This window comes from Anopheles moucheti, chromosome 3 (genome assembly GCF_943734755.1).
Source record: "Anopheles moucheti chromosome 3, idAnoMoucSN_F20_07, whole genome shotgun sequence".
In the NCBI taxonomy this organism is placed as follows: Eukaryota; Metazoa; Arthropoda; class Insecta; order Diptera; family Culicidae; genus Anopheles; species Anopheles moucheti.
Window position 1 is genome coordinate 66,529,314 of NC_069141.1, and position 14,755 is coordinate 66,544,068.

General features: G+C 48.7%; 1 protein-coding gene across 1 annotated transcript; it reads right to left on the reverse strand.

The window, feature by feature from the left end:
- Nucleotides 1-1,653: 1,653 nt before the first annotated feature.
- On the reverse strand, nucleotides 1,654-13,483 carry LOC128304687 (palmitoleoyl-protein carboxylesterase NOTUM). Its single transcript, XM_053041895.1, has 5 exons — nucleotides 13,439-13,483; nucleotides 3,537-3,960; nucleotides 3,157-3,453; nucleotides 2,835-3,041; nucleotides 1,654-2,765 (listed from the first exon to the last, which is right to left on the reverse strand). The coding sequence occupies exons 1-5, from the start codon at nucleotides 13,481-13,483 to the stop codon at nucleotides 1,654-1,656; spliced, it is 2,085 nt and encodes a 694-aa protein (XP_052897855.1).
- Nucleotides 13,484-14,755: the final 1,272 nt, after the last annotated feature.

The following is a 14,755-nucleotide window of genomic DNA, read 5'->3' on the forward strand; positions in this document are numbered from 1 at the left end:
CTTTAGAATTCGCTCGTCTTTTCGGAAAGTGTTTGGAGTATTATTTTAAAATGTGATCAACATAAAAGCACAACACTCCTTTGCCATTTGTTTGTATTTGATTTTGTTTTATTTTAAAATATCTGTCCATTATTTTTCCATCTGTATGCCGCCATTTTAAAACACCAACATTACTAACGCTCGGCCATACTAGCGTGCGTTGCTTAGAGTTTAAACACTTGCTGCAGACAACTTCCCGTACCCGCACAACTATAAATAATGCTCAACACTATATGTACAAAAACCTTCCTCCACCAAAACCCATCGGTGAGCAACGGTTTCGCTGCCCGAAAAGCTCGCACCAGATCCCGATGTGAGTTTTGCCTTCTTCCCCTACAGGCTGAGTAACAGTACAGCACTAAACAAAAACTACTGAGTGCCTGGAGATGAGCGTGGCTGGGGGGGGAGCAAAAATGCTAACTTTCTTCCACCCTTATACAAAACAAAACATCTACGATCCGCGTTGTAAACGATGCTGCTAAAACGTATGACTAAGCGCAGGTACAGATAATACAGATTAAACCTAGCTTACTTACGCACGCACTCCATATTCACATTCACATTAGTACATCATCATGCAGGAACCCTCTAGCGGAGATGGTTCAAAGCTCACTCTGTTCATCAGTCACTCATGCCGTTCATCCATTCGGTGAGGTAGTCATTTCGTTCGGGGCTGCCTTATAAAACACTAACACACGACAGGGTGCTAGTGTTTTGCTTAGTGCTTAAGCTTCCTGCTAGTATTTACACTGGAGTGTACTCCTCCACAGTCGCTGTCGGTGCTCGGTGCTCAAACTAGTGGTCGGTTTGTTTGTTTTTCTTTTTGTTTTTAAATGTACAGAACCACTCTACACGGGGGGTACACGGGGGGTTAAAATAAATATCAGCTTGCTTACTATACTATCGGAGGGTGCGCTCCACACTACACTACTACGAATACTGGGCTTAGCTTGATGTACATCTTGAGTTTAGTTGGAAGATTTCCGTTTTGTCACTTGTTAGCTCGGGAGTATTCACAGGCAGATGAACCGCTCAAGTTCATCGGTTGCGCGCTTTTTTTTCTTTTCCTTCTAATATCAGCAAATCTCGTCACCTAGTTCTAACTGCCAGACAGTACAGACAAATAAATACTTCACTCACCGCCTGCTTAGACAACAGGGCAACTTAATGAAATAAACACACACCCACTTTAAAGGTTAACCGTCGCTGCTCTCACTCAGTCGGGGCGGTGTATGAAATAAGTTGTGCAGAATTACTGGCCCGCTGGGAACACGGGAGAAGGTGAGTTGTACCGGGGTAGTCTCGAATGACAGACTATTTCCGTTCGGGTGTCTTCGATTTCTTCGATGCTGGAGATAGTCTACGGTGCTCCGCCGTTGTATCTTCCCGCGGGATTCTTCCCGGATCACCTTCCTCCGAACATGCGTAGTTAAAGATGGAAGGTGAACTGTAGGGCACTTAACGCTTAAGTACGATCTTTTGGCTTGTTTTGGAATGATGAAGCCGACATGTCGGCGATGGTTTTTTGTTTCCTTCTCCGGCGAATAATGGAAGCGGATGAGTTTTTTTTTGTTACTGTAACGCTTTGTTTACTGAATGCATCCGCCCTTCGCGCTACGTCACCTGCTGCGTGAGCAGATTCACCAGCTCGGCATGGTCCATGTTGTTGAGCGTCTGCATGTCGACACCGAGCGCCGTCGCGACGGCGTCCATATCGAGCCCGAACGAAGCCAACAGCTCGAGGAACTTCATCTCTTCGCCCGTCAGCGGGTTGGTGAGCGTCGGACAGGAGTGATTGCACTGGGGCCAGCTGCATCGCTCCAGCAACCGCAACGAACACTTCTTTGGTTCCGCAATGTCCAACGTTTGGGGCGCTCGGTTACGGCCCCCTCCGGTGCCACCGCCGCCGCCACCGCCACCACCGTTTCCACCGCGTGCCTTCCGATTTCGGTTCCGATGTCCGTTCAGGCGCTTTTTGTTCTGATTCCGCAGCTTGTGCTGCGGGGGCGTTGGTTCGTTCAGCAGGGCGGCCACCGGTGTCCGGGCGGCGCTCGCGTCCTGCTGCGCTTGGGCCGGATGCTGGCGGTGATTGTTACGCTTCGGTTGATTGATGGTGGGTTTGCTGGTAGTACTATTTTTTGGCATTCGTTCTAGTTTAGGAACTTTTGGTAAACCGAGTTGCGTGCCGGTGGTGTCCCCCGTACCGGTACCGTTCGCCTTGCCGGGACCGTTTTGTTTGCGCTGGTTTTGGCGCTTACGCCGCTCCTGTCGCCGTCGCTCTCGTTCCTCTTTGGTAAGCTTCGGACGTGGCGGCCGCTCCGAAGAAGATTCCACACCAACCGCATCGATCTGTTGCTGCTGCTGCTGCTGCTGCTGTTGTTTGTTCTTCCTGCGTCCCCCATTGTGTTTGCGGTGCAGCTTCTGTGGGCTTCGGTTAATCGAACGCCACTGTGACTGACGCTCGTCCGCGTTCGACTTCTCCCAGCAGCGTAACGCGTCCGCCAGCGAGATGTCGTCGATCTTAATCTTCATCCAGTCGCGCTTGGTCAGCACCGAATGGCCGATACATGAGGGTGCAAACACTGCCGACACGTTGTTGAGCGATTCGCGCAATGCACCGCCCATATCGTGGATGTAGTCCCACTGCTGTGGTGTCACCGGTGCCCCAACACTATCCGCACGCATCTGTGCCTCGTCGAACAGCCACTGGAACACGAACAGGGGAGCTGCATGAAGAAATACGGTCGAATTAGTAAAACATTTTGATAATCCACTCAGCGCATGAGGTTGCTTACATTTTAATGTGTTGTATAGACGATGTCCGAAGTAGCAACGCCACGGTTCCGTAGAGTGTTCGGCCACACAAGCCTGTGGCAATGCTCCGTCCCACATTTTCCAGCCCTGCCGTACCGCTTCAGAGGCAGCCACGGCTCCCGGGGTGTACGGTTCCCGGTCCAGGAACCATCCCGAATCACTCACACCGCGTACGCTTACTTTCAGACCTGTGGAGAACAGAGAGAATACATTCATTTTACCAAGATCCAAGCGTGCATTGCCCATTGCATACATTTAGGCGTTTTATTTATCCACAGGATCAGAGCTGTCAAATCACCTTACCTCGTTCGTTCTGTAGGAAGGTTCGCACCTTGTCCAGATTTAGCATCACGCCCAGCCCACCGGCAGATGAACCGGCCATCAACAGATCTGCACCTTGGGAGTGTCCCAGCCCCAATGGGACCAGATCGGACATCACCTGACGCACGATGAGCGAACCCATAAATCGTAACCCATCGCGCGTATCGGGACGAATCTTTGTTCCACTCCACGAGTCACTGCTGCAGTACGGCACAAACACGTGGTTTGCGTTGTACCAGTACGGGTTTTCCGATGGCAATGCGGAAAGAAGGCCCCCAACTGTTCGAAAAAAAAAAAAAAATAATAAAACCGGAAAATCGTTAGTGTGACATTTCGTACCCCCTTTCCTTGCAAACACTTACCATCTCGCGTTTCTGGCCACTGGACGGACGTCATCAGGTGGCGCTGCTTGAGCCACCGCGTGCGGCACGATTTGTGGTCGTAACAGTGCCATCCACCCTCGAAAAACACCACCCACCGGCGGGAACCGGGCGATTTGCGCAGATAAAACCCGGCCTGCGAACCATCGTTACAGGTAACGGTCCGGTTGGACAGGAAGACGCGCTTCAGCAGCGGTGGCTGGGAGGACATTCCGTTAAAGCTGCCGGCTCCGTGAGCACTCTGCCGGTGGCCACCGGATGCATCGAGCCGCTGTATCGAGTTGCTTTCGATCGATATGTTTGACCGGTGGTGTCGGCTGTGCGGATGATTCGGTGAGTTTACGTTGACTGATCGACACCGTACGGTGGGTAGCGAGTATGTGGCAATGAGAACCAGCGCTGTCACCTGAGGGAAAAGAGAGTAACCAAGAGGGAGGAGATTAATGGGTGCGGAGGCGTTAAAAACGACGTTCGATATGAAAGACAGCAACGCACGAACAAGCGACGAACGGGACACTTTGTATGGGTGATGCGATGATAAACGTTTTATGAGCATTTTTCAAACGCTAATCAGGTTTAAAAAGAAATAAACTCTACCACATCCATCATCACGTTTGTGTTTATTTGTATCTAAAATTAGAACACTGCGGATGGGAATCACTTTTGGATGATCGACTCTAACATACCTTCGTAAGCCTACACCGGATATGGAAATATCTTCAGCTACCGACCGGGGGGTTAATGCAACATCTTTACACACACACACCAGGCCCCAGTACAGTCGGTACAGAACAAACGAATACGCACGGCTATCAATCCGTGCCGGCATGTCTGCTAAAAACGCCAGGCTCACCGTGAACGAATTACCGCACGAAATCCTCCCAAAAAAAAACCACCGACACAAAACCGCAGGACATCGTGCGCCCTACTGCTACTACAGCCGCCACTAAAATGCTCCCCGGGCCCCTTTTCGAGAAGGAGGCTGAGAGAAAAAAAAACGGAAAAGAAATTAATCCGACTACCGTAAGCCGATGGGTGAGTTTTTCGGTAGCCAGACGCCATTGGACAATAAATCAATCTTCACCCGGCGGGCGCACAGCACAACCTGGCACAATGAAGGCCACCGTTACGCGGGCTTCACCCGGCCCTCGGCAGACCGGACATAAACAAACGATTAATTTACCACTGTTCAGCCGGTCTTATCTTTGCCACTCCAATTTATCTACTCTCCCGCTGATCGCGACGCGGCCACGGCCTTTAGCTGGCATCCACGATCAAAGTGCCGCACCATCGCACCGATTCGTTGGAATACGGGCGCACGGACGGTAACGGATTCCAACAGGGAGGGGGGGGGGTGGGATGGAAGGAGAAAAAAAAAGCCGAGAATCGAATATCTTCCAATCGAAATTGGGGAAGCAACGGCGCGAGATCGATTGGGTAGCGCAGTTTGTGCCGCGCGCAGATCACGACACGGATTGGAAGAACTTGCGGCCTCCTGTCAAGCGAGAACTTGCGTGCGGAATTCAGTGAAAACGGGACGGTTGTGGTGAAAGAAATCAAAATAAACAACTCTTTGCGGTTGGATGTTGTTGTGGCTGTTTTTCTGTTTTTTTTTTGCGCGCGCGCACACACTGCCAAGTACCCACGCACGGTGGAACATTTGCCAGAAGCCGGCGGGAGGTGCGTACAGTGTTTATAAATCCGCTATCGCCGATCACCCGACAGGTAATTAATAATCCACCGACAATGCACGATCGTGTGTGTGTCTGATTGTTTGTGCGCCACCGTTTGTTTGATCCATGCGTCCGCGTCTTCGGAAGGCTTTGACTGAAGCGGGGTGGGGAAATATGTCGAATCGCGGTTCGCAGCATCGACCAAACGCGGCTACGGGGGCAATGGGCAGTGCGAGTGAAAACAAACATAGCTGCAGTGCGGATATCTGGTCCTGTTTACTAAGTGTCTGGCCTGTCTGCCGCGTCCAGTGATTGCTTAAATTATTATCATTTTGGAATGGTCCGTAAACCTGTTGTCGAATAGCCCCTATGCGATGAACTAGAGTGCTGCGCTCAATTAATCTTTTGAGAAGAGACTTCCCTGTGAATTTTCCGCGAAGAACCATGAGCTTACTCCCAAAAGATTTATGAATCTCCTGAAGCACAATGTCGAATTACGGTGCTTTACGACAGTAAAAGTATGTTTACTAGTGAATTCCCAACAACTTGTTGTTTTTGAAAGGGTAGAGTTAAATGAAGAACTGTTTACTGCCGCATTAACATTTACACACTAAAGATCTCTTTTTTATCGATAGCAAAAAAACGAAATCTTCCCCCCCTTTTAATCTGTGTTTAGCAGCCAAAAAAAAAAAAAGGATTGTTCATCCAACCGCTCGCACGAACAATTTAATCGCCAGCGTCATCCTTCGCGAGATGCATTCACGAACACCTTAACCACCTTAATCTACCGGAACCATCCGTACGCAGCATCCGACTCAATGCCGGCTTCGGCGCACCTGGACGCGAGCCCGCGCATCTTTGAGCGATGGACGCGAGCCCGCGCTCACAGACCACTTCACACGCAGCACACTCGAACAACAGCAACCAAAAAAAAACAGCCCCAATAATAAAAAAAGGAAGTCAGCCCGAAGAGGCAGCCAGCAAGGGGCAGAAAGCTGATCGAAACAGTCTCGCTCGAGTTCCCTTTGCGTGCCGCCCCGAAAGCCACCACTCCACCATCCGCCCCAAGCACCGGTAGGGGCAGAGGGTTGAAGGTGGCAGAATGGACGGGGCGAGTAACAAAAAAAAAAATAAAGGAACAACATGAATGCCGGTGGGGCAGCAGCACCGAAACCGAAACATAACAAACTGAAGATCAAAGAAAAATCACCGACAAAATAACACTCGCTCGCACCCATACAGCGACGAATCGGTCCGCAAACCGTGTTCCGCGTCCGGGAAGCGGAAGGGTGAAGGATGCTCCGAAACAAACACAAAAAAACACACACACACTCCGGCCGTGTTCCGTTGTTGAGCCTTCGAGTGCGAGCGTAAAGGGACAACCGAAAGGGAGGAGGGGAGGTTGTGTCTTGGGGCCGCAGGGTAATGAGGTTGGCGGGATGAAAATGTTCCTTCTCAGCACGCAGCGCGAGGATGCCCGGCTGCACAGGGTAATCTGTTCGTGTTGTTATAGTTTTCTTCCCTCGCACCGGAATTACAGCTCGGAAGCTGAAGTACTGAGCGCGGCACCATAAACGCGCTGCGTGTCGCACTGCTGGACACCGCGACGACGCATTGCGTTGCTGTTTTTACGAGCAACATACGCATGAGCTGCACGCGCAAGAGGTTCGTCTTTCGGTGGGTCTTTCACCTGTTCCAACGCGGGTCCAAACTACCCCCCCTCCAGGGGTGCTAAAACGGAAGCGAAAACGCTCTGCCGTGTGAGTGAGAGTGTGTTAGTGAGTGTGTATTTTTGTCGGTGTTGCAAGATCGATAGCGCTACCATTAAACGCACTCACGTGGTTTCTGATAAACATGCCGCGCGAGTGTTGCGAGTGTCTGTGCGTGCCTCTATTATGGTTTATTTATATCCGATGTTTGTGCGGACGCCGGCTGCCGGTGCGCCCGGCAGGGTGGTTCGGCGAGCAGTTCCGATCGTACCGATTCCAATCAGAATGCACACTTATGACCGATCGACCGATTGGTTAGGTGATGTAATATTTACCTGTAAGTTGATCGAGATAGAGTCAATTAACAGCAACCCTCAAACCCCCAGGCAGAAGGGTGTTTAAATGTACAGTGGGGTTGAAAGTTTGATAAAAAACCGGCAGTCGATAATAAAGACACAAACGTTTTATTGCGTGCTGTGATCCTGCATGAAGTATTGCTTGCTATTGATTGTTGCAAGTGGGTTTATTTATTCTATTTTGCTCTACAGTAATTTCCCGAGTGACGCGATACAGTTTGTGTGATTTTGTGAAATGTCAAATTTGAAATATTCCCAGCATATAAATTATAAATTTTAATATTATTATCATAATTTATGTTAAAAATTTACTTTAATTGTCGAAATAAACGTAAAAAATAAAAAAAAATTGTTGTGCTTATTAATGTGAAAATGAGAAATCGATCCCTGAATACTAAATATACACGATATTAAAAAAGGGAATTCGAGTTACGCGCATTTCGCTGGCACACATTATTCGCGTTACTCGGGAAGAGACTGTATTTATCATTCTGCCCAAACAAAGCTCATAGAATAGCTTAAGAAGACGTAAACTAATTATTCAAACAAAAGGGTTTTAATGAAATTTGTATGATTGGCTTCGAAATATACCTCATAACAAGTATTAGACATTTGCAAATTCCTTAAACGAATTCGACTCTATCGACTCAAAGCAAAGCCCAATTTTCTCCAAGTAGGGTAATTTCAGTTTTGGAAAGAGAAAAAAGTCCTACAGTTAAAAATTCATCAAATGCAGATAGATCCTTTTTTGGTATTTGTCAAGTTGCGGCCAAGAAAGGTTCACAATATAAGAAGTTATTGCGCTCTCTAATAACCAGTCAAGGATCCAAACGCAACTGGTCGAGTAAACGGCAGCGAACTGCTTCGAGAAACAATTTGCGATCTTGTTACATCTTCCTAAAACTTCAATATTCTCTACAAAAGCCTTACATTACTCGTAGGTCCTTGAATTCCTTATGTTGGATGAAATGTTTTTTGGACCTTTAGCCATATGTTCTTGGACAAGTTATCCGAAAATTACTAGAAATAGATCCAGATCTTCTCTATTGTAAGAATAATTAATTTTCTGTACTAAAATCGTGATCGACCTAATCTGTTGGAACTTAATTTGAGTGTGATGCAGTTAGTGTTATATCTCTGTTTTGAATAAATTTTGATTCATCATGTCTCAGCAAGGACCGAATGTACAGAAAATTGGTTTTCGATAGTCAAACCATTCTTTTGCTACGAAAAAAGCACACCGTCAGCTCAACAATACAATATGCTTTCGTAGCATGCACCGTCGCTCCGTTGCGACGATAACCAAAAACCCCCGAACAGGGAAGAAGGCCCCCAAGGGAACCGCTCGCCAGCTCCCCCAATTACGTTTTGTAACAAGATTAGCATCCGGACCCGTTGTGCGATGGGCAAACAGCGGGGCCACTGGACGCTTTTATTGTAAAGCTAAAATTGCACGTAAATTACATACATTTGCACGACCCTGACCGTATATTAGCGCGGCGAGATGCATTTTTGCGTCCTCTTTATGTGGCCGCAGCGAGATTGCTTCTGTTTCTTGCACACGCTTCGACAGCAGTTCGCGGTGGAGCAACGGAACGGCGAAAAAAAAAAAACATCTCCCCGGAACTTTTAAGCAAATCCCTCAAGCCTTCAGGGTGCATGTCTCGTTCACTGGCTCCCTTGCACGCTTCCCGTGCCCTTTTCACACCTTACGGCCGGCCCACCCGGGGACCGGACGGTTGCGCGAGGATCGGGCGCAGTAGCACGTTTCTGTTTATGAAATTGCCGACACTCTTGCAGCGCTGCTGCTCGCACCATTTGCATTTCGATGCACTTTGGCAGCTCCCGCTACCGATCTGGCCCGGCTGCTGTTGGCGGCAAAGTTCAAGGCACACGTTACAACGACCGGAGGTAAAAAGCAAAAATGAAGCCACGACCGAACAGCCGCCACCGTTCCGCAAAAAAAAGGGCACAACAACAACAACAGGTGCAGACACCGTTCGGGTTTGGCGTGGTCTTTCTTCCACACACGGGGAATCCTGCTCGCTGCGAGCCGGATCGGCCGGACATTCGGTGCGGCACCAGCATATGGGAGGGATTTTCTTTGCCGAATTTGTTCGTTTTGGGATGAAATATTTTGGTGTATAACTGTCAACCTGCGTAACTGTTTTCTGTTGAGTTAGGTGACGATTTATTGGAAGTCTTGAGGTGAAGTCTTCAACAAGCAAATTAAGGGAGCGAAAAATGTGATCTTTTTTTTTATTTTTTACAAAAAAAATAATGATTTTGCAAACGAATTATGCTAATTGCAGTAGTAAAATGGATTGTTTGCTCTATTTCCACAATTCTTGTCCGGGTTCTTAAACGAAACCCTGCTTTTCTAAGCGCCACTTATTTATTCACCTTCGCGAGTGAATACCCATTGCCATGTAGCACACGGCTACGCTAAGGCGCACAGTCAAACAATCAAGTGCATCTGGTGCACTCCAATTTGCCTTCCATCATGCCCCGCCAGCAGGCAGCAGGCGAAACGCGTGCGCAAACGTGCGATTAATCGTCTTATAATTGGCCGGCCGGTCGAGAGCTGTCGAGGTAATTATAATGTAATTTAAATAATTCCCCATTTAATTAATAGCTGTCCGGGAGACCAACCGGGAGCACCACACTAGGCCGGCACGTTTGTGTCTCGGTATGCGAATTTGTACCGGTCTCGCGTGCTTTTTCCGACGGGACGTAACCGTAACCAGCCGTGGCAGAACTATTGGTGCTATTTGATTTTTGCGCTCGATCGTTAGTGACGATTGCGGCTAGAGATGGTCCGGTTGTAATGGCGCACATCAAAGCAACCAGCGGCCGGCTAGTGTAGTCTATTTTACGCCCTTTTCTGCCACTGCACTGGCTGCACATCTGCACCAGATAGGGTTATGCAGATATTGGATCACCACACGCCGATTTTTTTGTTTTGTTTTTCGGTTGAAGTTTTCGCACAGCGCGCTTGAAACGATCGGCGACCCTTTCATCTCGAAGCCGGGCCCCCGCATCATCACCGCAAGCTGCATCGTCCAGCGGGTGCATGTTTTTATTCGCCGTTGCGCTTTATTTACACGATATCGGCCCATCCGAAACCGTGCACCGGTTCGGACCCACTGGAACTGTTTGATCCCCCCCCCCCCCCCCCCCCCCCCCAGAGGGGGCCTGTGGCATTGCATTGCGCCCGGAACATAAAACGATCAACATCAAAGACGAACGCTTTCGCTCGTACGGCGGTATGGCACGGAGCAAGCGCAAAACAAGAAATAAAAAAACACGTGAGAGAGAGAAATGTTTCAAAGGATTGCGCCCCTGTTTGGGAGTGGGTTTGAGAACTTCAAAGCAGGGGTAAATTATGCACATTATGAAAGATTGCCTCGAAATTGGATAATGAAGCGAAAAACCGAAAGGTATTTTTGAAACTTTGCATGATCAGAAGGGTTAATGAGGCTGCCGAAACGATCTATTCTGGATCTAGTGATGTAGGTTTAGCATTTAATTATACTTAAACAACATTAAATTACTGCAGTTGCTCCTTGTTCTACAGAAGTTTCTCAAACAATTTCTCCAGAGATGTCTTCACCCTGTGGACAATTGGACACCCCTTTGCGAAACCTTTTTTGGTACATTTTTGCTTTGGGTGACCGAACGCACTCCAAAACAGAAGTCCGGCAATGCCATCCCAACCACGCGTAAGTAGATATCGTTGTACGACCCAAACCGTGCCGTCGCACGCCCTTGTCGGTCGTCGGAGATCTTGTAATCAAACTGCGATGCCGACAAACGGGCGAGCATATTCACGCGTTGTCTCCCGGTGTTTATGATGATAAAGAAATTTTGTTGTTTTGTTTCTCCGGGTGCATATCAAGATTGTGTTGTGTCTCCATTCTCCCAAAAAGGTGCTATTTGGGGAATTTTGGTCCCAAATTTGTTTTTTTTATTCGGTTGCTTCAAGCGCAAAGATTCTCCAAAGCACTAGGGCCCACATTCGAACGACACTATATCTATTTACGCTAGTGCCCTTTCTGGTGGACTTGTGGTTGTGATTTTGATTTCCCCTCCAAGCAACGCACCGTTCGTGAGGCGCCACCAATCATGCGCTATATCGATCGCCGCCCGATCCTCGATCGATTGGGAAACGGCTGTCAACTAGCGCTAATGATCACACACTGCCGCCGATTTTAATTGAAACATCCTGCGCCGACGCTGCGCACACCGTCGTTAATCATAATCCGTCTAGGGCAGCCGCGATCTCTCCGATCTCGGTGTAGCAAAAAAAAAAGCCACGGTGATCCACGGGAAGACCTTGGGTGGAGGGCGAATAGCGTCGAGCCGCACACGAGGATCAGATGGTAATGGCAAAGCTAGTATGAAAGAGCAATCGCGCGCGAGAGGGAGAGAGAGAGCACCCGCGACCATACATCAACTGACGATCAAAAGCGCGGGGTTGTAGCGCGTACTCTTCACCCCCTCACACACACACACACACAGGCCGAGCGTTTTCTCACTCTTTCTGCTGGACGGACGAGTGGGGGCGCACGAGCTCGCACGCGGAATTGTGCCTCTTTTCCAGCCTCACCGGTGGCTGGTGGCGGTCCCTTTTTGATCTGTCCGGGCCTCCGGACTTTCCACCACGTACCTGTCTGAGCGCCGGCCAAAGATCAAAGGGTTTCGTTTTATTTTTCCTTCCTTCGTTTTGTGTTTTTCTTGTATGTGTGTGTGTGTGTGTGGGGGGTTTTTTTTTTGCTTTATTCGCAACGGCAGCTCGTTGCGGTGGCGTGCGCGCACGTGCCCTCACATCTTCCCTTTTCTTACTCGTTACGATCTTCCCAGCCCCTTCCATCCAGCGCTTCCGTCCTTTCTTCACCTTCTCCCTTCGGGGGCACGTTTTCCAATCGATCAATTTCATGGGCCCACGGCCCACGGGGATGAATTCTTCCGCCCCGTCTGGCGGGGCCGCACGGTTGCCGGGTTTCAAACGAGATGAATAATACGGCGTACCGCGTGTTGAATATGGGAATGCGGGGACGGGGTGGACCGGGGGAGGAGGGGGAGGAAAAAACGAACCGAACCAAATCATAATGGGCTGCAAGCAGAAGGTTCAGGCGAGGAAATGAAGAGCAGAGAGAGGGAGAGAGAGAGAGAAAAAAACAGCCGGGCACAACAACAACAAAATCATGGCGGGAAAAGGTGAAAACCGGCTGCCGCAACACAACAAATCGGTAATTATTTCAGCGGAATCGAATCCGCGACCGATTTCGCGGCACGAGCATTTTTCCTTACTTCTTTTTCTTCCCTCCCACCCCTTTTTCACCTCCCTCCCTCCCTGTTGCTTCCCTTCGGTCGCTTTGTGCGTGACGGTGGCAGCAGCATTCTCGCAACGAGCCACCCTGCCCTTGGCCACTGAGAGCACCACCAACAACAACAACAACAACAAAAACGGGCAGGGAACATCATTAATGATATAATAATGATAGTAAACTGTACCTGAAATTATACATAATTTAGTAATAAGTGACTGTAGGCCGGCGTGTGCCCGCCTGTTGCGGCATCTTCACTTTTCAAAAGGACTCCGGTGGCAGTAGCTGTGCTGGTGATGGTGGTGGTGGTGAAAAAATGGACCAAACACGACCAGACTAGTCGAAGGAATTGAGGATCTCCAAATGGTGAAATATGATGGAAAAATTCGATGAAAATTCGATTTTTTTTCCAAGATGGGGAAATTTCCGTAGCATAAATACAAAAAAATGGCCGATTGTGATCGAAATAGAGTTCGAAACCACCAAATCGATCATATGGTTTTTCGCTTGCCGCTTGCGTTGCGCCCTCCCCAGTAAGGGTTGCGGTGGTTGTTTGATCATTTGCCACCTTATCGATCGATAGTGGTGGTTTGCTTCATGCTGCAATCGTATCGACACCGAAAACATAGGGCATAGCACCACCGACCGTCTCAAAACATCACGCTTGCCACGTGGGTGTGAATTGGGCTTTGGGAAAGAATCGTTGTTGACACCTGTTGAAGCGGGAATGCTCCACATAAGATGAGCAAAAGTGGGGTGTGGGGTGGGGAGTTTTCCCCAGACTTTATTAGAAATTGTGCAATCGTCTCGACTTACCGTCAGTGCCGTCCAGTGGCTGCTGCTTCGACACCGAAACGCCATTGTTTTGTGTGTGTTGTTTTTTTTCTGTTTCTTGTGGCGTTCTATGGCCGGTAGAATGTTTTGATACGTGAGCGATACGGCACACAGGCGAGATTCACTATTTGTTTTGTGGAGCAAAACGTTGTCAGATCACCGCGAAATGCCTTCAATAAGCATCAGAATGGACCACTGCACCTTTCGTTTTTCTTCAGAAAATGTATTTTTCGTACGCCACCTAAACGCATCGCTCTTCATACTAGCTGCACAACCTCACAACTTTTACTGCATTCCGTCTAGTTAGAGAGAAGTGGTGATTTATTTAACTTCTTTTTATTCACCCACGATTCGATTCATGCTGCACCTGCACAACACTGGTTTTGGCACACATCCAAAGCGAGGCACCGCACTGATCGCCACCAATCACACATCGACACACTGTTTATGCTGCTCCAAAACGTTACGCATAACAACAGCACCGTTGTCTTCCCGTCAGCCACAACTTCCCCCTGCTGCCAGCACGATCAAAGTTGCGGACACGTTTCAACGCACTCATCACCGTCCGTTTTGATTTGCTGGACGAGGGGACACGTGCAATTTTGGGCGTGGGAAAATTGGAAGGATCTTGCTCCTGCACTACGTTCCACTCGGGCACAACAATCACACAAATCGGTTTTTACGCTACACTTGGTAAATTACGACTTTACCCGAACCACCGCAATGCTTTCTGTTTGTTTTTGTTGACGAGAAATTTTCTACTGCACAGTTGTTTTCCATTCACAGATGCCACAAACGATCGAGACCGCGCACGGTCTTGCAGGTCAGACGGTGCACCGACGGCTGTTACCTTCCGACTGGTCGGATCTCTGAAACAAGTTGAAAACTCCGGTTTCGCACCGCGGCACAGCTTCACATCTCACCCGGACGACGTACGGTTGGAAAGTGTGCGAGCGTACCGTGCGGTTCGTTTATGCTCGGCGTCGGAACGCATTTTATGCTGTTCTATGCTGTTCGGGGTTTTGCGGCCTGAAGTGATCTTTCTCTCGCTCTCTCTCTTTCTTTCTCTCTTTGTTACTAACTCTCATCTTCGCTCACCAGTTCTCTCGCGCGCAGAGCTACAGCTCATAGCGGGAGTGAGACATTCTTCCCGTCGGACAACTTCCTTGCGGTGGTTGATGTTCTAAGCAGAATGTGTAGGACAGTTTTCGAGATTTTTTTAATTAAATTAATTCAAAATTATCTAAAAAAATAATTACTTTCAAAAATAAAAACACCAGAGGAAATGTTGTACAATTG

Bases quoted from the DNA above. Each gene is read 5' to 3' on its own strand.
- LOC128304687 (XM_053041895.1), bottom strand. From the start codon at position 13,483: ATGGCGTTTCGGTGTCGAAGCAGCAGCCACTGGACGGCACTGACG. The intron at 3,042-3,156 runs GTAAGGTGATTT...TGTTCTCCACAG, and splicing joins CTTCCTACAGAACGAACGAG to GTCTGAAAGTAAGCGTACGC. The intron at 2,766-2,834 runs GTAAGCAACCTC...TTCTTCATGCAG, and splicing joins TCTATACAACACATTAAAAT to CTCCCCTGTTCGTGTTCCAG.